This window comes from Cygnus olor, chromosome 4, assembly GCF_009769625.2.
Source record: "Cygnus olor isolate bCygOlo1 chromosome 4, bCygOlo1.pri.v2, whole genome shotgun sequence".
NCBI classification, from domain to species: Eukaryota; Metazoa; Chordata; class Aves; order Anseriformes; family Anatidae; genus Cygnus; species Cygnus olor.
The window spans coordinates 37,122,045-37,148,234 of NC_049172.1; the positions used below are offsets into that span (position 1 = coordinate 37,122,045).

The following is a 26,190-nucleotide window of genomic DNA, read 5'->3' on the forward strand; positions in this document are numbered from 1 at the left end:
TTAATGAGTTTTCCACTGTTAATGGTGGTGCTAGAATTCAGTATGTCAGCAAATGAAAGCTGAATTATTTGCACTAAAAGACCTTTTATTTTTATTTTTTAACTTTTCACTTTTGGACAACTCCTTTATATACGTTCTTTAGATGTGTTTCCCTATTATCAGGAATGGATGATAGTCATGTTTTTTGTGTTTAATACTCTTAGGGTCTTGGCTGCTCAGATGTATATTATGCAGCTATGACAGTAATATGCATATGTTTATGGAGCTGCGTGTGTTCTTTCGTTTCTGTGTGTGTATCCACTTTTTTTTTTGTATACTGCAGTTAGCCAGCCACCAGCTTTTCTAGATCTCTTCCCTGTGTCGTAGGATGAATTTGTCCTAACATATGGGATCATGAGCCCCTCTAGTGGCTGCCTTCACTGACTGCAGTTTAGAGAGAGTAGTTCAGTTGGAAGGGACCTAGACAGATCATCTAGTCCAACTGTCTGACCACAGCCACTAAAAGTTAAAGCCTATCAATGAGGGCATTGTCCAAATATCTCTTGAACTCAGACAGTCAAGGGGCATGAACCACCTGTCTAGGAAGCCTGTTCCAGTGTTTGACCACCCTCACAGGTGGTTTCTTCTAACAGTCCTATATTTACTTTGATTGAGGGGCAAGAGCAGGCATCTGTGTGTGGGTAAGAAATGATGGGCTGGTTGCAAATATGGCCAGTCCCTGGCAGCAGCTGTTCCTCATGGAAAGGATGAGAAAGCAGCAGTAGCCTATTTGCCAATGCGATTTAGAAAAGCCACCATATTCCACAGCCTTGCCCTTTTGAAATCCTTATTTTTAGGTCTGGAGTTGCACCTATACCTGTACTCGCAATAGCAAAAGATAATCGTTGAGACCCCTCACTCAACTGTGCCTCCATAGCCTTATATATATATAAGGCTTAAATATAAATATAAATATATATATTTATTTTATATATAAATATAAGAAGCTATACTAATATATAGATAGATGTACCCTTTTCAGAGTCTAACTGGACTAGACACTCTACCTCCCTAACTTCTTCTACTACATAAGTCAGAACTTGTTTGGGAAGACACTTTACTCTGGCTGTTGGACACTTTACTCTTGGCTGTCTTGGCTGTTGGAGGAGACAATGTGGTAGTACACACGGAGCAAGGCATTGCTTTTCAGGTTGCGTGCAGCTCCTGTGAGGTTCTTGATGCTTTGGGAGATTTCAGCTGAGTTAGCACAGCATGGGGAAAGAGCAGAATAGCTGGGGAGGGTGGAAAGTGTGAGGTTGTGGAGACTCCAAGTGTTACTTCACAGAATTGAGTAGGGGGCAGTCTAGTAGTTTTGGCGTACCAGCTTTGTTCGTTCTTTCTTACTGTATGCTGTTTGCTAGCACTTGCTATTAAGTGCATATGGGCAATCTGACAAGTGGTTGCTTTCTTATGTTGGAATCCAATACTTTGTAATTAAAAAAACAAAAGGAAAAAATATTTTTCTTTAGACAACATAAAATTTAAAATATATACTTTATAAGCTTACCAAGGTGTTCAGAGGGATGTAAATGCCTTTTTTTTTTTTTTTTTTAATGTAGCCTGGAATGTTTAGTCAACTGGTGACAGCTGCAGAAGACCACCCATGGCTCTGGGTTCTTTACATCTTGACTTTAGCACTCCCCATTGGTCTAGGTGTGTTGTTCTGCTGGCCAGCAAAGGTTAGAGAAACTCAGCGCATTTTTATTCATTTTCATTCTTATACTTTATTTAAAACTCCTAATACTTGGGCAACAGTATGCTCTTTTACTGTGCGATTGATATTAGTTAGCTTACAGTGGCTATTGTGTTTAATTCTTAATCTGAGTTTCAGTGTAAATTGATTCTTAATTTCTTGTAGAAAACAGATGAAGATATTGAGTTCAAAAAAACTGCTATATCTGAGGCAATTACAAAAGGAGAAATAAAACAAGAGAGAGAAGAGTTAGAAGATGATGAAATAGATTTAGAAGAAGAAAAAGAAAATGAAGATATTGTTGAAGATGGTAAGATGAGCAAGCCAATTTGCAGTTCAATAAATATCAAGATGTGAATAGGAGTAGGTCATGGATTATATTGCAATAATTGCAACAAGTTATCTTAAGAGTATGCAAAATCTGTCGTCTTCTCTTTAGCAATTGGCATTCCGTGGTAATAGTGTTTTGGTAAATACAAGCAGAAAGTAAGGTTCTCCTCAGTATTTCTTCACTCTCAAGAAGTTATAGTGCTTTTGGCAGTCTTTTCCTGTTTGTAAACAAGGATGTATAATTTCTGCCTTCTAAATATTTCATACATTGATCACTTTTTGAGCAGTTCAGATACCTGTACCTGAAGTGGTTAAAATCACTGTTGTTTTTATAACGTGTCTAGAATAGTTTTAACATAAGTCTTTTCACTTACTCCTCTGTGGGGGTGTTGTGCCCTGAACTATTTTGTTGGCCACTGTTTTTAGTAACCCTTGTTAAAGTCTGAAAATACAGTGGATGTGAAATACTAATGTCTGCTGCTTGTTTTGTATTGCTATCTAGGAATGCATTGCTAGCCTGCAGAGGCCTGTCCTGCTGTTCCAAGGGAGAAATGAATGATTAGTAGGTTAAGATGCACTTTGGCATTCAAAGATTGACAAAATCATCTTTCATTACTGTATCAAATACAACTGGTACTATTCAGCTATGGCTTTGATGTTGTGTTAGCATTTCCCAAAGTCTCTAGTTAATGAATGGAAAGTGAATCACGTAACTTATAGTGTATTATTTTGACTTCTATGAGAAAATCCTTAGCCTCAGACCTCTGCAAGGTTCAGCCTCTTATCTCACTCTTCTTTGTTAAAACAAAAAAAGTTGTAAGTGACTGGCATCAAAAGTTAGTAACCTGGCAGACATTCTTGCTTTTTTGTTAGTAGAGACCTCATTTTGTATTATTGATTGGAACTTGGCGATCTTTGTCCATCTCTGCACTGTGTGTCATGAGTATTGATGGCTTTTGCCTGTATGACTTAATATTTAACATAGCATCAAATGTTCCTTTACTTAAGGAATTGAGTGCTTTGGCATAATGCTTTACCACACCAAATTTAGCTCATCTGCCTTACCATTAGAGAGCCTTACCTAAGCGTTAACTATTATAGTTATGCTAAATTTATTTTTTACATGAATCACGAATTGCAGGGACAGCACTCCAGCATTGTTATCTTCCTACATTTTCCTTTTGATCTTGTTCTACTTTACATGCTCTTTGCCTGTGAATTAAAGAATCTCTTTTCTTTTGCCCAGTCTTGATGGCTTGATAGGTACTTTTTGTGCTTAATGTACTACTGTCAGCAAGGCTGTATGAGATAGCTGTATTCCAAAATTATTCTGTCAGTCCACTTCAGAAGATGCTGTTGGCTCTCATCCCATCTCATCGTAGCCCTTTCTGTATCCTTTATCCTGTATCCTGCTGGGTATTTGACACTCACTTTTATTGCATTAAGTATTTGCCTGCCTTTTTTAAGCTTTTAAGAACTTCCAGTTAGATGTGGTTTTTTATTATTGTTATTATTTGTGCTGAGGTGTTTTTTTTTAAATGTGGGTACATATGCATCTTATTCTGTGCTGTGTATTTCCTAACTTCCTCATTTCCTTGATTTTTCTTCAAGCTAACTTTTGCTTTTGCATTAATGGAAGGATAGGAGAAAGGATCATTCTTATGTCAAAATATGGCCGCAAACTTACAGGCCTCTAACATCATAGTCTTCATTCTTAACCAGTGTTCTGGTGTAAAGTGAGAGCAGAAGGAAGTTTTATACATCAGTTATCCCCTCAAAATGTCACCTGCCATAGTATTCATGTTAGAATAGCCGGTTTCCGTTGTAACCTGTAGAAATGACTGGTCTCAAGCATCTAGCAGTCCAAGTCATCTGAGAGCATCATACATTCCTTAAGCTACAGACAAAATTTCTTTACGCAAGAAGATGACTAGATTACCATTTTTTCCGTTAGTTTTTAATATAGAGTTTGACTTGAGAAGGAGGGGAACTTCAAATTGTTGGGGGGGGGAGTGGAGACTTAGTTCTTATATCTCCACTTACCTATTTGAGTAAAATCAGTGCACGTCATGTAGTATGCTAAAGGGTACATTTGAAAGTTAGATATAAGGTCTAGGCAATCGGAGAGGAAAACTTCAGCTCCCACATTTTTAAAATTCCACCTGGAACAGTGTTCATGTTATTTCAGAAGTAGGTTCCATTTTAGAGCTTTACTTCTGGTTACTAACCTGAATACAGAGCAAAACTAGCATAGCTAGCTTTTGTATGACTCTTCCAAGGTTTTCAAATAAATTCCAGGCTTCAAAGAGGAAAGGGTTCTACTTTGCTGTCAGGTGACTTTCTGGGTTTTTGTGTCTTCAAAAAGAATTGCTTAGCTTCCCTTAGCTTTCTGCCTCCTTTTACATTTGCAGGTTGAAATCTTCCTTTTTTTCTTTCCATCACTCTTTTGCCTCCTCATATCTCAAAGCATAGAGTATTTGTCTTCTGTCTTCCTATGATTCTTTTTGCTACAGAGAGAAGAGAACCAGAGGAGACAAAAGGAGAGTTGGTAAAGGATACACAGAAGATGGAAGGGGAGGCTTCTCCTTCAGGTACTGGGAAAGGGAAGTAGTTTGGGCCAGGACTTGAGAATGGTCTGTCCGTTCTCTTTTTTCTCTGCTTCATTGCTGATGGTAGAACTTCAAGCTGGTGGATGCCAGTCTCCATCAGATATGGATGTGAGTTTCCTGTGAGATCTCTTAACATGGTATCTGTAGTCATCAATATTTTTGTACTAGTTTCTACGTTTGGATCCTAATCACTTTTGCAGTTCCTTTGTAGTCATCTGCTGCTTTGTTTCCTGTGGTTGAAGGTAACTGGCTTTGAGCCGTGAAACACTGGATGATTTGAGAGACACATTTTATCACAGGGACTTTAACAGCATGGCACAATTGCAAATTTCAGAAACACTTGTAGATTTCTTTGGCTCCAGTGAGAATGAATTGCTGGCAGAGTGCTTCTTGAAGGGCACTGTCCATGGGACTGAATTCTTTATTGTGTTCTATGTTAATTTTTGTGGCATAGCTAAAAGATGATCTGCTCTTGACTTGTCCAGTCATCCGTATTATTCTCCTGGCATTCCTTACTCTCTAGAAAAACATCCCAGGGAGTAAAAGAATCTTGCCAGGAAAAGGAATTTCAGGGGCATAGTCTGAACCTTATTTATTAAGTTACAGACATGAATTTATATAAAATACTGATTAAATTAGAATAAATTAGAATATATAATTGTAAATACTATAGTTATCCCATTTGGGCTTTTAGTACTTTTGATGTCTGAACATTTTTTCTTTTTCTACTCTACTGAAATGAATGCTTACAGGAGGTTCTAGATTTGTATCACTTAAAATTTCTAACTGCTTGACCATAATATGAGCAAAGGTTTTGTGATTTTTTTCCCTTAAGAATTTATTTTTAGAACAGAAATCTTTGTCTACATTTCTCTTAGACTGTGGACTCCGTTTTTTGGTCATATTTCTACTTTTCATGCCAATAGTTGAGACACATTAGTGTAGACATGTATCAGGTATTCTTAAAGGTGGAAAAACTCTTAGACCTTAACTAATTGTGCTCAACTGTTTGGCTCAATTTACTAGTATGCTGTGAGCAAAGGTTTTTGGTATCTGTACGCTTTTGTTTGGTCACTACTGAGCTAAACAGTTCAGATATTTTTTTTTTTACATTGAAGTGTAGTCTTTATGAGATGGGGCATGACATGAGAAAGGTAGAATTGAGCGATGTTTGGGGTAGTCGTCCTTTACAGCTGTTTTATTACTGTTTTTAATTGAGCCTGTTCCGTTGTAATATGCCATTTCATATCCTTGTTGTCAGGTGTAGCTGTGATTTCTTGTTTACTCTTTGATAGAACGTATTGCAAACGAGTCTCAGTTTCTGGAAATTCTCATTTTGAATTCTCAGTTTGAAGTAAAGGAAGAGAAATGCCAAACCCACGTAACGTTTCTTTGAATCGTGCTGTGGTTGCTGAGTTCCAGTTCTTGTAACAAACATAGATAGATAAAATGCAGGCGTGGGAGTGTCAGCTTGTAAGTACTGAGGCCCAAAGTGGAAATCAGAACAGTTGGGTGCCTGGTTGCCTTCTCAAAATGTATGGAATATAGATACCCCAGAAGAGTAACCTGTGTTGATCAGAGAGCGGCTTAGAATTTGCACTGTGTGGTGCATTCATTGCTCCCTTTAGTTCAGTGTAGTGACGCAGATTCAGTAAGAAAGTAGAAGGCAGTTTTGCTTTGTTTTAGCCTATAGTTTATCCAGGGAATTGTTGGAGAGTAGAAAGCTACTCCCCTCCTCCCCGCCCCAGTCCTCTTCAATTCGTAGATCTACTTGACCGCAGGTCTCGCAGGAAGCTGACAGCTTTTTGTCAATGGTTTTGTCCTAGTAGTACAAGCTGGACATACTTGAGCTAAGGGGGAGTACGGTGCTTTTCTGGCTAGTTTTTGCTTTGGAATAATGCATAAATTTGGAGTAAGCACTAGGCTGCTTAGCCCTCAACAGCCGTACAAAACAGTATGCCAAAGGAACTCCATGCTGACAAGGAAGATCCCTTAGGATGTGGGTATGCCTTGAGGTGGGTGACTGATGGCTGTAGTATGTACTCGGCTATTTGAGTCAGAATTAAGTCAGATTTGGGATATTCATGTTGTCCTATTTCATCTGGTCCTATGTCTGCTCTTAGGACTGTCTAATGTGACACTTAGAAGGACTTCCCTAAAGGAAATCAACTGTACGAGCAGGGTATATACTATTGTGAAAAGAGACTAGGCTGAAAATTTTAGATTTAGAGATTAAATTTGACAGTGATCAATTTATACCAATTCATAAGAATTCTATTCTCTGTATCACTCATGTTTTTATGCCTTATTGCAAACAAGCAGTTCATTCTGAGACTGAAACTGTCTTCTTTTTCTTACTAGTGTGTCTGCAGTGATCATTCTATGATTCCATGATTCTTTTTCTTACTAGTGTGTCTGCAGTGCATTTTTATATAGTTCTGTTTACAAAGTAAAATTAATTTCTCCTGCAGAAGATGAGGGTGAAGGTGGTGAAGATATTTATGAAGAGGAAGAAAATGAAGTTGCAGATGGAAGTCAAGAAGAAGCTGATAAGTCAAATAAATCTGGTTCAGAAGATGAGGTGAGTTCTTTTCCCCTATTTTCTTCTTGCCTCTTTCCATCATCACAATTCTAACAAAGCACAGTTAACCTACAAGAAGTTTTTTGTCTGTTGAGCCATATAAGATATTATGAGATGGGAATGTGTTCTTACTTGAATTTCACACCTCCTGTACTCTGTTTGTATAGGCTTATGAAGTAAGTCTCTTTCCATGTCATTTTGGCCAGGAGGTGGTATTTATTCTCAAATACAGGTATAGTATAGGAGTGATCTTGCAGGTCTCTAAACTTGAACTATTGCTACAAGCATGTAGTTTTTACAAGATTGTGGTTTTTAAGAGGTTAGTAACTGAATTGTAAAGTTTGAAAAATCAGATGCCAGGGTAAGTGTCTGGTCTTTATCACGCTAGTTAATTGCTTGAACATTTGCTTCCAACAGAATAGCCCTTCTGTGAGATCTAGAAAAGCCATAAGCCTTCAGTTATCTTTTTTTAATCATCATTATTATTCCAAAAAAAGGTTTTAAGCTAAAAAAGCTAAGTGGTTTTGAATTCAGCACCTGCAGTTTCATTTTTCTTGTGCAGGTTAATTCAGTGACCAGATAGTCTATGATTTTTTTTTTCAGAAAATAAAATTACAGAATGGAGTTTGTGTCCTTTTTTTTTTTTTTTTTTTTTTTGCTAATCAGACACTCATCGTCCTTCTATTTAGAATTTAGAAACTATAGTATGTCTAAAACACTTTATATCCACCCACAGTATTTCTGTTGGTCATCTTGTGCTTTTCACTCCCTAGATGATTCTCTTCCCGGATGAGGGGAGCTGCTTAATGTAATGTTAACTCTTTTTTCATATAAAACTTCTCTGAGAGTGTACCTTGTATGAGATGGCATTGCTTCAGCACTGAAATTCTTCATTAATTAGCCATTACTCAGTACTTCCTCTTGTTCCCATAGGAAACTCCTTTTTCTTGTACACTACCTAGGAATACAGTGTCTGATGAACCCATTAAGATGCGTGTGATTCTTTATGAAAGTAGTAACACAATCTGAACATGTATATTCCATTACACAGTATCAGTCACGGTGAGCTTATGGCTTGCTCTTATCTGGGCATTTGCAGGGTGTACAAGTTTCTATCACTTAGCTAGTGACCTACTCTGGAGATGTCATGTGTGCCATGTTGTCACTCGGGAAGTGCTGCCTTCTGAATGAGGCGCTTGCCCTCAGGAGATGCAGGAAAGTGAGGAATCAATGCATTGTCTCTGAATGGAGCTCCTGTAGGAAGGGCTTTTTGTGGACCTTTGTAAGCCAGTCACTCCTAAATCAGGTGTCTGTTCTTAAGAACAGTTTGTTCTATTTGTACCTTCCAAGGCAGGCAGTTAGAATGTTTTAAATGCTTCTTGCTTAAGAAGTGAAAATTAAAATTAGCATAAGATTAGCGCTTCAAGGAAATTGCTATAGTCATTAAAAAGTCTGTGCTTTTAAACTGTTGAGTAAATGGACAAAACCAAATTTCTGATGTCAGTTTAGATGCGCTATTCTCTTCATTCTGAATATAGCAAGGAAAAGCCTTTTACCCACTTTATTTATCATTAGAGTAATATTGCGGGAAAAAAAATCCATCATTTAAGTGTAGTAGCGGGTGATACTATGATTTGGGGGGGGGAGGGAGGAATAAAGTAATATGCCAGTTTCAATAATTAAATTCAAATTGCTTTAAAATGTTAGTGCTGAAATGGTCTCTCTTTTTTTTTCTTCAGATGAAAGAAGATGATGAAAGCACAAGTTCTGGAGATGGTCCACTGAAATCAGTGCGCAAAAGAAGAGTACGAAAGGACTGAGTTATTTCCAGTTAGTATTTTTAGGTCTAGATAATAGTAACTTTTGGCATGTCACTGCAGTGGGCCTGACAGCATGCAGGTTCCTGAGATTTGAAGGGAGAAGTGAGACTCATTGCGACTTAACCTCTTTTAAAGCCCTAATCTCTTTTAACCTTCCCAAACGTCGATTCCCTTTTTTAAGAAGAAATACCATCTGTGATGAGTTAGCTGATGCTTCAAATCTAGAATAAAAGTGAAATTGCAAGTTGGCCAACTGATTTAAAAATGAAGATTCTTAAGATTTGAGGATTCTTAGAGATTAGTATTAGTTGGAGATAAACTTTTACTCTAAATATTTTTAAAAACATGAATAAATTATAATATTTTTGCAGCTCTAGCACACATTTTAGCTGTTGACACATTTCAGCTAAAAGAGGATTGTGGTATAGATGTAGCATCTACAGCAGTTCACACTGTTGAGAGAAAAGGTGTTTTTTTTCCTGTGCAGAGCTAAATGCAATAATTGTTTTTGTATGATGATTTAGTGCTAGTAACAATTTTTATCGTACATTATTTATTTCCGTTGATACTGTTACATGGATAGTCATCTGTTCACTTTAAACATTGGTTACAATATTTTAAGAGCTATTTCAAAACAGAATACTCATAGAACAAGTGGTTAATTGATGACTTGTTTTGCTTTTTTGAATGCAGATATCAAATCTACAGAAGTGAAATACAAATGATTTTTTTCAAACTTTTATAGCTCTCATGTTCCAAGCCAGAACAGTATAGGCTTTGTTTAGAGAATACTTGCTAAGTGTACATTACATCCTGAAAATATTTAATAATTCTTGCTTAACATGAAATTTATTAACATAGATACAAATTTTTGATGGATTAAGTTTTTGTTTTTTTTTTTTACAGATGTGAGTACCTGGGCATTCTCTTAATATAGTTTAAATAAACTGCGTAAGAGAAATTTTGTTTTGTTACTGTGTTCAACTGTACATTGAAATAGTTCAACTGTATATTAAAACAAACAAACAATAAAACCAGTTACTGGAATCCTCTTGCTGCTTGGCAGCTGCCTATAGTGGTGGTATGTAAACTGCTAGCAAAAGCAGTCATATGCTAAAACCGGAGAAATACATTAGTTTATATACAACCTGACAAATTTTCTTGTGACTGGCAAGAAGTCCGTTCACTTATAAAAGAAATATTTTCTCAGCATATGAAGTCAACGACAATTTCACAGTTTTGTTTACTCTGATATTACTTTATAAGATATCTTTAACAAATGAATGCTTTTTAACGAACCCAAATGAAGAAGCCAGCCAACACAAGTACTTGTGTTGAAGCGTTCAAAAGCCAGGAATATTGGATTCTGTTTTGTGTGGAGAAATACATGGAGGGACATGTCAAAGTGCAACACTTTAATCTCCTTCATTTATGGTCTACATGCAAAAGGTACGTAGTGACTCCAGATTCCCCCTTCTACCTGTGACTTTTCAATAATAAATAGAAGCTGTTACCAGTGAGGTGTCCTGTTGGCAACAAAAGGACCCTGAGCAGTGAGTATGAGTATGGACTGCTGATTACTGTGACCTGTCAGGGAGCATTTCAGCACTGAATTTGATTGAATCCTGTCTGAGCCTGGTAAAAGGCCTGTGGCATTGTTACAGCATTTGGGTTTGGGCTTTGGGGTTGGTTGGGTTGTTTTTGTTTTTAAATCACTGCACATTGATTTCTTAGTAATGATATAGTTACTTCAGGGATCAGTCACCTTATAGGGGATGCTAGTCTTCCCTTAAGTTCTTGAACTTGGATTTGTCTTCATTAATGTAGTATCAGCATCTTTGTATCTTATTTCAGTAAGGACAGACTCCTTTATTACAGGTAAAATTGTTTTAGGAGGTCATTACTCAAGAGTGCTGTTTGCAATAGTACTGGCTTTGTAAGGCCTATCTCGCTCTTTAATACTGGCTTAATGACTTCCATTACCTGGAACCTGCAGATAAAAGACATCTTCATGCATATCAGTTTACTTGGATCTAGTCTTACGCTAACAATTAAGGGAGAAATATCAGAGCTTAGGGTACTTGAGGCTCTAGATGAGAAAAAAGGCAAAAGGGGAACCCCTCTGATTCTTTTAACACTGAGATTTCATCCTGTAGTTCGTGTGTGTAGTTCATTTATCACCAAACACATTTCAAGAAAAATCCTTGATCCTGGTTGCTTGAAAGTGCTTTGAAATTAGTCAACTAATGATAACCCTCTTACAGGGTGCCTTGCTATTAAAGCTGTCAGTCATCTTTGTAACCACATGAGTAGCCGACCTCCACAGCCTGCATTCCCAGCAGCTATGTTGCAGCTGAGTAAGGCGGCCTTACTGACAACAGCAAGGCCCAGATGGAGAATCTTTTACATTCAGGGGAGGCTATGTAGGACTGGCGGAACATGTGAGCTTGGTTTCTTCCAACTTGATTTCCTCCTGTTAGCTTCCACTGTCATAAAGATATGCTGAAATAAGAATTCCAGTTTCTGTCTCATGTTAGAGCTAGCTAGCTGTATAGGAAAAGGGAAAATCTTCCAACTTAAAGTCAACCCACATAGATGGGCAAGTTTTAGCTTTGAAAACAGTGGATGCTGTCTGCCAAGCCTTTTTGTTTGTTTTCTTTTAGCTTGAACAGCAAAGTATACTAAGATTCACAGGTGGAAATAGCAAGTGAGTCAGGAACTGGAAGCTTACTGGAAATGGTAATTAACCCAGTTTTAATCTCAAGTCTTGATAATGACATCTAGTCTTTCAGACACTTCAACTGTGTAGAAACAATTAAGATAACAGCAAACCTACTCCTTTTCCACCTTTTGACTACAGATAGTTGCAGGAAGTTTTAGGGTTTATAAATATTAAACCAAAGTGAGACAAATCAAGTTTTTATTTAGTGTAAAGTCAGAAATACAACATCTTTAAAATGCTCATAAGTTAAATGAAGGCCACAGCAGTGGGATGTAAAATGGTATATAGATGAAATGACTACTATATACAGACCGATAGATAAAATATCACTATCCAATCTTACAATACACAACTGTGATTTTAAGATTACGTGATCTTGGGAGAATTGCTGAAGTCTAACAAAGTGCATGCTCTGTCGCCACTTGGTGTTTGTGGGTATCTCCTACAGTGCAGATGGAGATGTGGAAGTGACACAGCTTTAAAGCTAGGATGGCTATAATGAAATATAATTTTTAGAAGTCAAGTGCTTGGGTGTTTTTTTATTTTTTTAATGCTTGAAGCCTGGACTAGCCATGCAATTTATTCTACCTGCTAGGAATTCTTGGATGTATTCAGATTTTCAGATAGGCAGTAAAGTGACAAAGCAGTCCAGAGACATTTACAAGTAACAAGTAAGGTTAGATGGTTATAGGACCCTGTGACAAAAACAGTATCAGCCACTTGTGCCTTGGCAGGTAAAACTTTCTTCATAATCTGATTTCTTGACATAGACTCATAAGCAGCTTTTGAGACAAACTGTTAGTGCTTTGTTTGCAGTCATTTGACTCTGCTGACACTCCAATGAGTGCTATACCGACCTGTATGGGAGGACTCTCCTTTGGGAGGGGGAAACCTCACACTATCAGCTTACAGCTGAGAAATAGCAGCACTTAGCTGCCAAGAAGTGTGTTTTGAGATGGATCTATTCTGCCGTGACATCCACTGATTCACTTCCTGCAGCTTTATTTTACAGAATCCATCACAACAAAGTTGAATGGTTTCCTCTTGTTAAAAGGTAAAGTAAAACAGCTTCGTTACGAGACAGACCTCAGCTTTAGGTAACATCCGTAAACAGGTCTGCTGTGGTGCTATATGGCAAGGTGAAACATGCAACTGAGTACTGACCTAAAACTTACGTTTTGTATTTCAGCTTCTGCTCTTCCTTAATACTGATTATGCTAGACATACCCCTCTATGGGAAGTGCTGGTGCCCAGAATCTGGGCTGAGCTCCTTTCCAAAACCTTCTAGCAAAACCAAGCCAGTGAAAAACAGGATACCTGGATGCTAGGCATTGCTCAGAGCAGCACAAATTTGAGGCAACAGCCACTGCTGCCTCTTCTGCCTTGGATGTTTTCGTGCTGTGCCTCAAGAGGCGCTTCACAGGCTCCACCTCTGCGTCAGGTAAACAGCTGCTTTAAGGCCTGAAGCGAGGACAAGTTTGGCACTTCAGGAACAAAGTAAAAAGGTGGCAAGGAAAGACTTGTTCTTACTACCTCTCTGCACATTACTCACAATGAGCACGAGGAAGAACACTGCTGGCTTTCTATTTCTGTCAAGCTTATTACTTAGTATTTTTTTTTGTAACTGTTAACTACACAACTGAAAAACTTCTGGAGGATCGTACATTATGATGCAGATGATCATTCTTTGATGAAACAAGAAAGTAAAAATGGTTTGAAGGGTAGATCTTGCAAATGAGACACATTAATATTGCATCAATTTGGTATTTCCCTGATGCTCATTGCTTATCCTTGTTCGCCTTCCCTTACCCTCCTCCTTCCAAAAATATCCTGTAATTCTGTATACAAACCCTGCAAATAATGTCATATTGTTTCTACTTCACGAAAATTCCTAACTGGTTTATAGGCTTCTGTTTGAAGTTGCTTTGCAGAGATACGGACAGTACTATACAGTAATCTAACTATACTCGAGGTGAAAAAGGTGATGCCATTAGACTTGGAATAGTTTTATCAAGTAAGTTTTCAACACCATTTTATAACTATTATTTTGCTAGTCAAGAACACTACCCTAAGACCTCAAAGAGAGCCAACATACACGTTTAACCTGACAAACTTAATCCAGTTTTTAACAAGATATGTTCATTTAAAACAAATATGAAAATCTAGTAAGTCTCTATACTATATTTGCACATTGCTTAATCTTAACAATATACAAACTTATGTCTCCTGTTCATGATAATGTTCTTAATTCTGCTTATCATTGAAGTTTATAGTTTTCAGGTATCCAGTAAAGCCACAAAATAAGGTATTTTAGCTCACGAAGCCTATGCCAATTAAAACAAAAAAAGACAGCAGCAATACAATGACATCATTTGTGAGTCAACCCTTACTTCCTTTTGCTTTTTGTGTCAGTGGTTTGGAAAACACTAGATGCTGACATCAGATTTTCTATATACTGTCCAAGAACTTGGTTTTCTGATTTCAGTTTCAAGTTTTCTTCCTTAACAGCATCTACTCGTGCTGAGAGATCTGCAAAGGTGATATTGTAAGAAAAAAATTAGAAAGTATTGCATATAATAACAAATATATTTTATGTCCCTACATCAAACCATTCACATCTCTGTTTCACATATGTGAAACACTGCTTTAAGGTATTACCTTGACTACCTTAAGGTATTCCCACTGTGTTACTCCCAGGTTTTATCTAAAACCCATTTTACCTAAATTATGTTGTAGTATAGTATTTTATGACAAGTGTGTCACACAAACTAATTGTTAATCTGTGTTCTTTTCTTGACTTTTTGAATTAAGTTATTGCAAACTGAACTGTCTGGAAACCTACGTCCAGCGACGAGCAGACACAAAGACAATGTGTATTAAGAGAATCAAGCAAGTAATATATTGCAGAAAGAGGGGGGGAAAAAGTGGCTGGCATCACTAAAATTTCTGAGACCTTGTTTATGTACCTCCAAATACACAAATGACACATATCCAGACAGCAGCACTTTCAGCCTAAGACAGGGCAGAACAGTAAGGTTCTCCTCTTTTGCTTAATATCGTGCTTATGAAAAATCTGAGGTGCCAAACTGCTAACCTTCAAGTGTGTGCTGCAGTTCCAAAACTTGATTAATAAGCCGTGTTTTCTCTTCTAATTCCACCTGATTCTCAGCCTCAACAGCTGCAACAAATCATACGAGCTTTAATGCAACCTCTGAAACAGCTGGAAATTACACTAAGCAGAAAAAGTAACAACGAAGAACAAGCACATAGAGAACTTATACCATCCATGTCAGCATTCATCATTGGAGAACGGGCTCTTCCCGCTTTTGAACGGCGTAGTCCTGAGAGACGGTCTGCGTAAGGGAGAAACAGACAACTGAGGTAAGCATCACAGCGGCGAGCACCTGGCTTCCAGGTGCGTTTCGCTAACTGGCGTTAAAAAGCACTCGACAAACGCTGTTCTGCCTTAGGCCCCGCGTCGCTCCGTGTCACAAAAGCGGCTCCCCGAGGAGCCACGCTTGGGCTTGGGGACCCCGCTCCGGGTTGAGCCCGCGCAGCGAGGTCTCGCTCCGGCCGCGGGCGCTCCCCACGGATCCTTCTGGAAGCGCCTCCCGCGGGCACCGGGGGCCCCCCTTTTAATCACGGCCCCCCGGGCCCGCTTCGACCCCTTCTCCCCCCCCCTCCGGGCTCGGCGGCCGCAGCCCCCAGGGGCCCCGCAGCCTCCCCCCGCCGCCCAACGGCCGCGCCCCACCTCAGGCCGCCGCCGCCGGCTCCCCGCGGGCCGCCCCGCGCCCACAGCCCCTGGCCCGGCCCGGCCGCAGCCCTGCGCCGAGCTCCGCAACGCGCCTGCGCACGGCCCGGCGGCGGGGCGGGGCGAGCCGCCTCAGCGGGGCCGGGGGCGGGCTGTGGGTGGGGTGACGGCGGAGCCGGGCCCGGCCGCAGGTGGCTCCGTGTCCTGCCCGTCCCGGCCCTCACCGGGAAGGTTCCCCTCCTCCCAGCCCCTCTCTGTTTTCCAGCACGAAGACCCCGCGTTTTGAGGTACCAGGTGCGAAGCCAAGCGAAGAAAAGCCCGCAGCCAGAGGCGCTTTGATGAGCGGCCAAGTAAAGCAGCCTGCCGCCAGGCTTATCTGCCTGCCTCGCACGCTGCTCGGTAACGGATTGCCACCAAACATCCTGCCCTTTGAGGTGGTTGCTCAGGGCATGCTCTAAATCCTACAGCTCCCAAGTCCCGAACGCACACGGAGTAACCTGATAGTATCTTACACGTTAGGGTGTGCTCCGTGTCCCCCTTAGCGGCAGGAGGCTGGTTCAAGCCCCTGTATAACCATGCTGCCTTTATCAGCCTCTAGTAGATTGTTAACCCTTTTTGCATTACAAAGAACAACTTACTTGTTCTTGAAGCTGTCAGCATGGCAAGCCTTGCCTAGAGACTTCATACACTTCGTAGGAGAACTGTATTTACCCCTTCCGTTGATTAATTTGCCAGAAAAGCAGGGCTCTTATCTATGCCCTCACATAAAACACAATCTTAAACACTAGGATGGCGTTCTGCTGGGTGTTACGTGTAAGTCAAGCTACAGCAGAATAGCTAGGTAGTTTTGCTCATAAGCAGTTATAGCGATTCGAATGTGCCATTAGTGTCAGAGCTCACAAGCGCACAGGAAGTCATTTACTGCCTCCAGAAACAATCAGGTTTGTTTTTTCTAAAAACCACCTTGGCAGGGATCCGTCAGGGTTTGCTTCTCTATGGTTTCCCCACTCACTAGGAAGGGCAGCAGTAATGGGGTAAATACTAATTACGTGCAGGTTTGTGCAAATCGGTTCACTTTGCTTGGCAAACTGATTTGGCATAACCTGTGTTCACAGAGCTTTTCTGCTTTGTTTTTGTTTATGAACTTACTGCTTTCTACTTCAGATGAAATGTATGGTCTAAAGAAAATGAAATGATATTAACATATTCTGGAAATTAATTGTTTTCTCTTGTGGAGCAACATAATTCGATAGTAACATCCAGTGTGCGGTTTAAAGGAGAAATAAGAGGATTCTCTTTATTGGTGGAACATCTGAACACTGCCCTAAGTAATGTTCTGCTGTTCAGTTTATTAAACTGTTTGTACACTTACACACTAGATCACTTGCTTCAGGTAAGTGGGTTGCTGACTGAAGAGTTAAAAAGAAAGCTTGTAATTTTTACCAGTGTGTCAGAGCTCTTGAAGTCAAATCTGAACCAAGAGCCAGTGCTAATCCCTTTCTGTCTTACTAATTCATTTCATATTCTCTAAGGCATTTTGTCAAAGCCAGGGGGCATTCATGATATTGTTGCTTATGTTATATTCAATTTAGAAGAACAGCACCTCTCACTTTACAAATGCAATTATCTATACTTATACATATCCTAAGTTCCAATTAAGATTTCCAAAAACTAGTTGACATTGCTGGCAAAAGGAATTAATTTACTCAATTTCACTGTAAGACCTTTTTTTGTTTAAAATAGCAACAGTCTCCCTAGGATATAAGGCATCATTAATCGTTAGCCTGAACGCATATATCTGCACAGTTACAAAACTATAGGAGATTTCATTCACACCGTCAGTCTCATTGCCCTGGACTCCAATTCTAATAGTCCTTGCTGCTAATGACAAACGTTTTTCAGATGTTTCGTTTCTAAAAGTCTTGTGTATGTCCTGTTTTTCCATGGTACACAGTGCAAACCAACAAGCCTTTCACTTCCTTTTTGGCACCGTTACATGCACCAAAGGCGCCTGCGTAAACTGGCTGATGACAGAGGCTTCACTGTTCACCATTAGAATAGAAACATATTCTCCTTTTCATTAACAGAAGAAGTTATTGTACATATTTCTAAGATGTTTTCTATTTGAGCTGTACTTTTTTCTCCTTTAATATTTCCACAAAGAAAAAGATGAAAAGGATGACAATTGGCTTCATACTTTTTCCCTGCCGCACCCTTTGCGTCAAATCTTCATTTTGTTTCTCTGCAGAAATGACAGCCTCTGAGGATTTTTTTTCGTCTTGCTCTATGCTAGAATTCTGTGCAGTTATTGTTACTTTTTCCCAGCACCCTCAAAAGGCTTTTGTAGTACAGAAGATCCTTGTACAAATTTACATTTACAGCTTGAAGAAAGACTTCTGTCAGATGCAGAATCTGAGTAGTTCTTAGTTTGCGCTTTTTCCAACCAAATCAAATTATAAAAAAAGAACAGCTATTTTGACTTACATTGGTCTAAGTATCATCTCTGTCCTTACTTATCGGCCAGGTTTCAGCAGTTCTTTAGGCCCCTTATGAGAATGGTTCCTCACCAGGTGAGGTAACCTGTGTGCATTCAGTTGGGGGGAAAAATCTGTTTTCTTTAGAAAGCCTACAGAAAGGAAGCCTTAGAAAGCCTTATTTTCTCTTTAATGCTGAAGGGGTCCTCCTTCCAATGAAACTGCATCCTGACTTCTTCATGGTTGTGCAGGAGTGCAGATGTTTCCATTTTTACGCTAACTCCACCAAAATGCATTTCTAAACAGAACGGAGAACTGAACTCCTTGCAGTGTTAGGCTGCGAATACCAACATACATGACATAATGTTGGCCTGTTAACTGGTTGATCTTCCTTGTAATCATCAGCTGCAGGTTTGTCACAAATGTTTGTGGAAGGACTTTTTAGTGAGGTCCCACAAAGCTTTACTGGTAACTTGGAGATGAAAAACTATTTTGCATTTCTTTAAGTTAGGCCTAAATGTTTAGGGGGTTGTTTCTGCTTTTTAAGAAGAGGGTTATGTGTAAGAAATGCGGTCATTAATGCTGGCTTTCTGGAAACTGTATTTGGAGGGGAAAAAAGAAGAAAAAAGTAAGATAATTTTTGGATTCTTTGCAATGAACAGAAACTTGACTTACTGAGCATTGGTGAGAAGAGCAATGCAGAAATCTTTGCAGCTGTTGGGTGTCATCTCCCTGTTTTGTTTTATTTCTGGTTTAATTTCCTCTGTTGCTATACGTTTTTTTTGAGGGAACTTTATCAAGTGCTGAGTTTCTTACTGAAAAGGTATTACTTTCACTAAAGATTAAAATATTTTCACCTTTTAACAAATGCTGTTAATGAATGCTTTCCCTTGTTTCAAGTGCTTTTGATATTGCTATTCAAATATTGATTGAGAAGTTTCTGTCTTGCTACCATTTTATGTTCATCTTGATTTACATGAGAATGATTTCTTTTTTTTTTAAATACCTGCGTACTTAACAACTAGAAAAATGCTGCTGTTTTGGAAGAACAATAGCTATTAAACATTCATGGATTGCACTCAGTTAATCAGGCTCAGTAACCCCTGTTGCTTTTCCACAACAGCTTTTCAGTGTACTAAAGGATCTTTGATATTAAGGCTCTTTTCCGATTAGGTTATCGGACCGTACATACATAGTGTGTTGCTCTACTTGTCCTTGTTTAGTATTTTTGTCAGTACACTCCAAGAGATGGGGGAAAGCCTTATGTAATTACAGACATACTAAGTTCGTTAAAACCAGTGCATCTTTGTGATCCTAGTTAAGATTTAATTATGGAACACTTGCTTCTAAAACCTCAGGTCATCCTCAGGCAAAGTCCACTTGCTGATGATTTGGTTCAAGGTCTACATATTGTTAGCCCCGTTTCTTTATTCCTTGTTTGAGATTCTGTTGTCCATCTTAAGGAATCATTTTCTCTCACTGTGTAAAACTTTTTGTTGTCCTCCCTGCTCTTGTGGAATCGATGTCCTTCTCCAGGCTGACAGTTACAGCAGTGAGACCCATCCTGTTTGTTAGCTTCTGTGCTCTGGTCATGGTAATTGGTTGTGACTTCAGCTGGGAGAGGAAAGGAAGACTGTTTGCTGCAAAGCATATAACAGTCTCTTCCTGATATTGATTGAAAATTTTCTTACACCTGTCTTTCTGGCCTCTAGGTGTTGCCCTCTGGCAGAAAAAATGGACCAGGGCTATCATATTCAGCCCCTATCTTACTGTATTCTCTCTATATGCCATCACGTTAAAAGCTTGCCTGAAAATGCCACTTATTCTCAATTACCCTGAATTTCTTTCTGTACTAGTGAGTGACTCTCCCCACGTCTTTACTCTTGGGGGTGGTGGAAGCTCTGGTTTTGGTATCAGATCTTGCATAAAGAAGCTTTGTTTGTGTCCTAACGAGAGAGGTTTTAACTTTCTGCCTGTTTTCTCATGCGTGTTAACATTTTCCAACCTGCAAGGGTGCTGAGGTTAGAGAAGAGACGAGGCTCGGGTGAGAGACCAAGCAAGCAACACTGCAAAAAGACCCAGCTGAGACCAGGCAGATTCAAGCTCATGCAGTGTTGTGGCTGCCACGCAAAGACTAGACAAACTCGTGTGCTGCCCCTCATCTCTTCCTGCCACGTTACCGGCTGTGCAGCGAGTCATGAAGCCGTGTCATAGGACAGCTTTCCCTTACCGTTCTGCTCCTTCTCACAGAGAAAGAGTCAGACCTGCAGTAACAGAGGGTTCTCCCGACAGCACAGCTTGTGCCTGCGTCTGCAGACTTGTCTGATTGTGAATGGCTAGCCTCATGACATCAGCACATGGCTATGTACTGTATAAGCTTATTGCATTTAAAAGATCAACTCCGAGTTTTTTTTAAAATACGTGCTAAAGGCAGCAAGTACACTGAATTCTTTAAGCTAAAACGACAAGACAAAGCAAAACAGTCTTCTGTTTAAAAAAAAAAATAAAATAAAGGACTTTTAGCATTCATTAATCAGCAATCCAAATTTCTAGCTGGTGTAAATTAGCACAGCTGTATGACGGCCAAGCTGATATGATCAAGTTGATACTCTGGCCACACCTTTCTAAGTAAATTATTGTCAATTAACTCAATTTTTCTAGTATGTAGAACTATCCTATTTCCCATTCCAAATCATTTCTGTTCCACAAACTGGAAGGACAAGGGGAGGCAATCTTTGCTTTTTGTAGTTTCTTTTAAAACGGTTACTGCTTAATAGTTGGGATTTAAGTGGATCTGCTCATTTCAGTTACCACTTAATTTGCATCACTTCTTGTGAACTCTCTCTAGAGTATGTCAGAGATCATCACTCCATGTTCAGACGGAAGGGCCAGCATTATCTGTATTTTCTTTGAAAGAGGTAACTACTGAGTTAACATTTCTGGAACTTTCTTTATAAACCATGAAAGGCTATATATTGTCAGATGGTGAGTGTATATTACCATACGTTATTATAGCAAAACTCTGGTAGGCCCCACCTCCCCCGAAATCTCAAATCTTAATTAATCACAAGGCTTATTCCATGGCAGAATTAGAGAAGTTTACATGAGAGTATTTTCTAAAGATACGTTGTACCTCATAACTGGGATCTACAGGTTCGTGTGCTCACACAGTATTATTTGGACCATGGAATTTGTATTGTATCAGTAGGTAACCAGAGTTTCTTACCTGAATCATCTGCCAAAGAAATGTTGGTGAAAGTGCCATCCTCCTCGTCTAAGGGTAAATCCATTTTGCTTCCTTCTTTCGAAGTTTTCTGGGAAGTGCATTAAGCATGGCCGTTTGCAGCCATTTTTCAGTGTGCACGTGACTTCTCCTGTTAAATCCTTAATGAGTCCACCACAGAGGTGTTACCCGATCCTGTTGGCAACTACACACGTCGTGCTGTGTGATATCTCGGCTGAACCTTGAGCTCCTTTCCGGAAATTGTTAAGCTAGAAGGTTGAAGAGCTGTAGCAGCTTCGTCAGATATGTGCTGAGCAAACGCTATTATTGCACGCTCTTTCTGTGAAAGAACTGTGCGTTCACCTGAACCGGGTTTTTGTTGTTTTTTTTTTTTTTTTTTCTTTTCCTAGGGCTGCGTGTGGTGGTTTGCTTTTTTTTTTTTTTTTTTTTTTAATCCTTTGATAGGAAAAGACAGAAAGTCTTAACGTTAGATGTTCAAAAATGTTACTCATAGCCCAAGCAAATGCAATGAACAGATTTTGGAGCCACAATTTTAAAATATAATCTTCAAATACTTAGGAATGTGAGTAATTTTACTTGAACAGTCACATCAAAACCAATTGGCTAAAGTGTACAAGTAAGATATATGTGAGCATGTGGTGTTCTGTGATAGTAGGTGGGAGGAAGGAAGAGAAAATGAGATCAAAGAAAACCCCGCTTCTGAGGGCAGTTTGTTTTCGCTTCTTAAAGAAAACTGAACATGGTTTGAACATGTATTTAAAAAAAAAAAAAAGGAGAAATACATATACATATAAATAGCTTTCTTTTGCACTCATGGAATAGAATATTTGTTTGCAATTAATTTAAAACTATAAATGGCCCTGGTCTTGATTAAAGAGTGTAATGAACGGTGGAACCACTTCCTGCTCAGGGGGTTGCATGTTCAGAGTCCACCTGACTTGGATCTTTTTTAATCAAAATTTGTATTCAGAAAAAGACCAAGTTTAGGATGTTGACAAATTTTTCTTAATTAGGAACATCTCTGAAGTCTTGCTGAAAATTGAACTTAGTTTTGTGAAGCATTGCCCAACTTACAGAAATGGTAAATGTAATGCTATTTGGTTTTTCTTCTGATCCTTTAACTGCTTGTGTGTGTGGTTTTAGTTTTGATAATGCTTTTCTGTTGGTGTCAGTGAAGGCACTGACAACTGATTTCAGAGATGACTGAAAATGGAGTGAGTCTTGCATTTTCAGAATAGTGTTGAGTGTTATTCAAACTTAGTTCTTATCCAAGTGAAGCTGAAAATTTGCCTTACTGGTCTTGAACAGTCTGCATGTTGTGTGCTCAATCTGTTCCGTTGGTAAAAGATGGAGTGAATGGTCCTTCCCTGTATGATCTTGTATACGGTTTTAAATTAACTTGTAAATCCTGAATGACAAAAGAAGAGAAGAAGGGGAGAAAGGAGAAAACGGTCAGTTAATGCAATCTTCCACAGGTCCTGTGGAGGTTCAGCTGTTGTTCGCTGCTCTTCTCTTGGCCGCTGCTGGTTGTAGCTGCTTTAATCCTTGTTTGCTGTCACGTTGAAATTTGATTGTTTTTGCTCTGGTGGAAAGGATTCCATATCATTTTTTCTCCTTCTCTGTGATGCAATAGCATGCTTCAGAGCCCTCCCATTAAAACTAGGAAGCATTTTCATCTTTTGTCTTTGTCCTTTATTCTTCTCAGACATGTTATGTATGGTTGAAGCATTTCAACAACTCAGCTTGGAAGGGCATGTCCTAAAAGCTCCAGCAATTATACTATCTGTACCTCTGAATTTTGTAAAATCATACGCCTGTGGAACTAAACGTGTTGTATCTTGTCTGAACTGTGTAGCTCTCATCTAAAATGTTTAATTAACTTCTCTTGCCTGTGTCAATATTGTTCTATTGTATTGGCCATACGGCCTCCCTCTGGTAGGTGCAATTTCCAGGTAAATCATTAGCTGGTTTTGGACACAGTGAATATGGATGTTGTGCAGCTGTTATTTGTGCCTAGATCAAAGTCATTAGTAACAGTGATGCAGGGTAAGAGCTGTATTTTAACAGGAGCGAGTAAGAAAGGCTCCTCAGGGTGAAGGTGGGTACGATTCATGGAGCGGTTTGGCTGCCTCGTGTGGGCTGCTCTGATCCCTGCAGCTTCTGGAGCCAAGCTCTTGCTCTTGGGCATCCTGCTCCGTGTGGCACTGAAGAGCAGCTTGCCTCAGGAGTCTTCCACGCCTACGGGCTCTTGGCCCCAAGGTTTGGAAACCAGGCTGCCCTGCAAGCATCTTGGAGCTCTTTAAAGCTCTCTTTGAAAGGCCTTTCGATGATTTCTCGCTTCCTTTCCTCCACTGGTGCCTCTGCAGGAGGAGAGTGCAGAAAGTATGTGTGCTTGGCTGCATGAGTGTAGTTGCACACGTGTGTGTGTACCAAAGGCTCTGGTGCTGTTTGTAGAGCTGTGTCGTTCTGCAGAAGGCCTTTCACGAGGGCCTGGGCCATCAGCTGGGGCTGGGAGAGACTGCCACAGCTTGTTCTGGTAGTGGAGACGTGTTTACTGACAGGGAGCGATGGGGTTTGGCGAAGGGCTCCTCAGATTTTGTCTAGTTTCTGTCTTGCCCACAAGGTTTTTCATGTTTCACACATACACCTGCCTGTTCTGTGATTTTAAAGGCACTGCCCAGTTACAGCTATGGCTTGTTCGGTTCCGTGAGTGCTGTGGTCAGGAACAGTTTCTTTGGTGGGGGCCTGCTGTTTAGTGAAATAAGGTCTTTGGATAGGAGAAGCCATGCAAACGTGAGGTAGAAGTACCCCTTCCTTGCTGTCCTCATGCTTGTTTCACGAGGAGCAGCAGAAGGGAGCAGCTGCAGGCAGAGGGGCTGACCAACTTAGAGCTCTGTGGTGGGGTTCGCTGTCAGCACCGTGAGTTTGGCCATTTCCACCTTCACTGGAGTGATGGACGTTAATGTGAAAGTTACTTTGGTTATAAAATATCAGCTCCTCTTTCTGGGGGTGTCATTACCATGTTGAACAGAGGCTGGGGAGTACCTGGCGGCTGTGTGGCTGCCTTCTGTCAGAGGAAGCTGAGGGCTGGAGCGGGACAGGGACAGCCAGTCCTCCGAGCCTTTGGTGTGACGTAGCAGCAACGGCATCAGCGCCGGCATAGCTCCGTGCTGGGTCTGTCATGGTGAGTATCGATAGCAAGCACACGAGCAGGTTGCTGTCTGGGTAGGGTGGTTGTGAAAGCAACAGATCAATGCCCAAGGACGCCTTCGGGTTTGGCACTGCAATGATTCTCCGAGCTCAGGATTGTGTAGTCGGTAAGGCCCCCTGTGTAAAATTACAGGAGGGTTCTGGTCCTTCCTTGTAAAACCTGCGGCTAAATGTGCCTGGTCATAGCTTGTTCACATTTTTAATTCTGTAAGTGGCATGTAACTAATTTGCTAATTAAAATCATTTAATGGTGACCTGAAAAGGAAGCTGGCTCAGAGTTAAGTACAGATGTGTGAACGTTGAGCTGAAACGCAGCATGTGCCGTGTCCCCTATTTCTACTAAGAGTGTAACAGTGCTTATATCTCGGTTGAGGTAGATTTCAATAGAGCTTACTTTATGTAGGGCCCAGCACTAATTTGCTCTTATGAACTGAGCTATAACATTGCAACTTTCAAAAACCCCCTCCGCCTCCATCAGTTGTTTCCTGTTACAGTGCTGATTTGTTATCTCTGGGAGTCCACAGCTGGGGTACCTTTCGGAAACACTTCTCAGGGCTTCTATTTCAAATATTTTTCTAGCTTGGAAAGGCAAGAGGAAAGAGTGGGGTCAGAGACAGGAGGTTAGTCAGCCGAGAGACATTTTTGCTGTCTGTACCACTCAGCAAGACCTCCCCGACCCCTTGTTCCAAAGGTGTAATTGTATAGAGATGCCTGGTGTTGCTCTAATGCTTTTTCACTGTCAGTAATAGAAAATATTTTTTTTTGTGAAGTTGCAGGAACACTGAAGGAATGGGTTTATGTTAATTTCAGAGAATAGTGGGACGTAACCTCTGGGCAGGGGAGATCCGTGTTGTAACGCAGCTTGTGGCTGATGTTCTGTCGGGCTGTGCTGATTTGATCAAGAGTCCAATATAAAAATAAGTTTTGCAAACGTGGATGTGTCTGATGTAAGCAGCACAGTGTATGGAGTAAGCTAGTAGGGGATTCTGAAGTAGGAAAACTGATTTTTGTATCCTTAGGAGATAGAGTATCCTGCTTTTAGCTGGCATGTTTAAAAACGTATTTGTTTCTGTTAAGAATTTGTGAGTAAAGGGGAGTAGAACCCAGCTCTGATTTTATTATGTGTAATACACGTTTGTATAAATTTGCCAGTATTTTCCAGCATACAACAAAGTGTTTGGAGTTGTTTTTCTTACACAAAACATTCTAAAAATGCATCCACTTTATCAGTTACACTATATAAAACACAACATTTTAAAAATATGTGCCTTGTTAGGAAATGACAGCTGCCAGTGTGTTTCTGTCTTGATGAACTTAGAAAGGAACCGTGGCACGTGTTTAGTGCATGCTAATAAAGCAGTGCTAGTAAATTCACAGCATGTTCCAAGCTAGTCTGACTGACACTGTGTGACAGTAACCTACTTGCAGAACAACAGTTTACTAGGGTGGTGACAGAAGTGTATTAAATGTGTCATTTGCAGATTTAACCAGTAAGCTGAGGTGTATTAATACTTGTCGGCAAGTCTCCTAGTTGTGTATGCTCTTCCCCCCTTTCCCTCCTGCCTCAGCACTTACCCCAGTTTAAGATACTTACGAGCTATGTTGTGTCAGAGTCTTGCAAATTTAGAGATGCACTCTGAGGGCATGCTATGCAAGTGAGTATTAGCATTTGCAAATGCTGCTTCTGAAGCTGCACTGACAGTTGGCTACCTGGAAA

General features: G+C 40.1%; 2 protein-coding genes and 1 long non-coding RNA gene across 14 annotated transcripts in view; 2 read left to right on the plus strand and 1 right to left on the minus strand.

The window, feature by feature from the left end:
* Window positions 1-12,459, plus strand: part of CLGN (calmegin) — a 29,997-nt gene extending 17,538 nt beyond the window's left edge. For 3 of the 6 annotated variants that reach the window (XM_040554783.1, XM_040554784.1, XM_040554785.1), the window contains 5 exons: window positions 1,599-1,718; window positions 1,898-2,042; window positions 4,576-4,653; window positions 7,143-7,252; window positions 8,992-12,459. In XM_040554783.1, coding sequence (XP_040410717.1) covers window positions 1,599-1,718; window positions 1,898-2,042; window positions 4,576-4,653; window positions 7,143-7,252; window positions 8,992-9,072 — 534 coding nt within the window. In that variant the 3' untranslated portion in view covers window positions 9,073-12,459. The remainder of the gene's footprint in view (window positions 1-1,598; window positions 1,719-1,897; window positions 2,043-4,575; window positions 4,654-7,142; window positions 7,253-8,991) is intronic. The other 3 variants (XM_040554786.1, XM_040554787.1, XM_040554788.1) reach the window with 3 other exon arrangements.
* Window positions 11,976-21,589, minus strand: SCOC (short coiled-coil protein). 4 transcript variants are annotated; one of them, XM_040554816.1, is made up of 4 exons: window positions 21,246-21,589; window positions 15,076-15,147; window positions 14,889-14,972; window positions 11,976-14,323 (listed from the first exon to the last, which is right to left on the minus strand). In XM_040554816.1, exons 1-4 carry the CDS (start codon window positions 21,307-21,309, stop codon window positions 14,181-14,183), a joined length of 363 nt encoding a protein of 120 aa, XP_040410750.1. In that variant the 5' UTR covers window positions 21,310-21,589; the 3' UTR covers window positions 11,976-14,180. The 4 variants fall into 4 exon arrangements, with proteins under 4 accessions (XP_040410750.1, XP_040410752.1, XP_040410751.1 ...); XM_040554818.1 differs by lacking the exon at window positions 21,246-21,589 and adding an exon at window positions 15,546-15,653; XM_040554817.1 differs by lacking the exon at window positions 14,889-14,972 and having other exon boundaries at window positions 21,246-21,524.
* Window positions 15,713-26,190, plus strand: part of LOC121069083 — a 61,753-nt gene continuing 51,275 nt past the window's right edge. For 3 of the 4 annotated variants that reach the window (XR_005819237.1, XR_005819240.1, XR_005819239.1), the window contains exon 1: window positions 15,713-15,944. This is a non-coding gene — a long non-coding RNA (uncharacterized LOC121069083). The remainder of the gene's footprint in view (window positions 15,945-26,190) is intronic. The other variant, XR_005819238.1, reaches the window with a different exon arrangement.

Excerpts from the sequence above, each read along its gene's own strand:
- SCOC (XM_040554816.1), bottom strand. The coding sequence starts at position 21,309 with ATGGATTTACCCTTAGACGAGGAGGATGGCACTTTCACCAACATTTCT. Across the intron at positions 15,148-21,245 it reads TTCTTTGGCAGATGATTCAG|ACCGTCTCTCAGGACTACGC; the intron begins GTAAGAAACTCT and ends TCCCTTACGCAG. Across the intron at positions 14,973-15,075 it reads GATGAATGCTGACATGGATG|CTGTTGAGGCTGAGAATCAG; the intron begins GTATAAGTTCTC and ends GATTTGTTGCAG.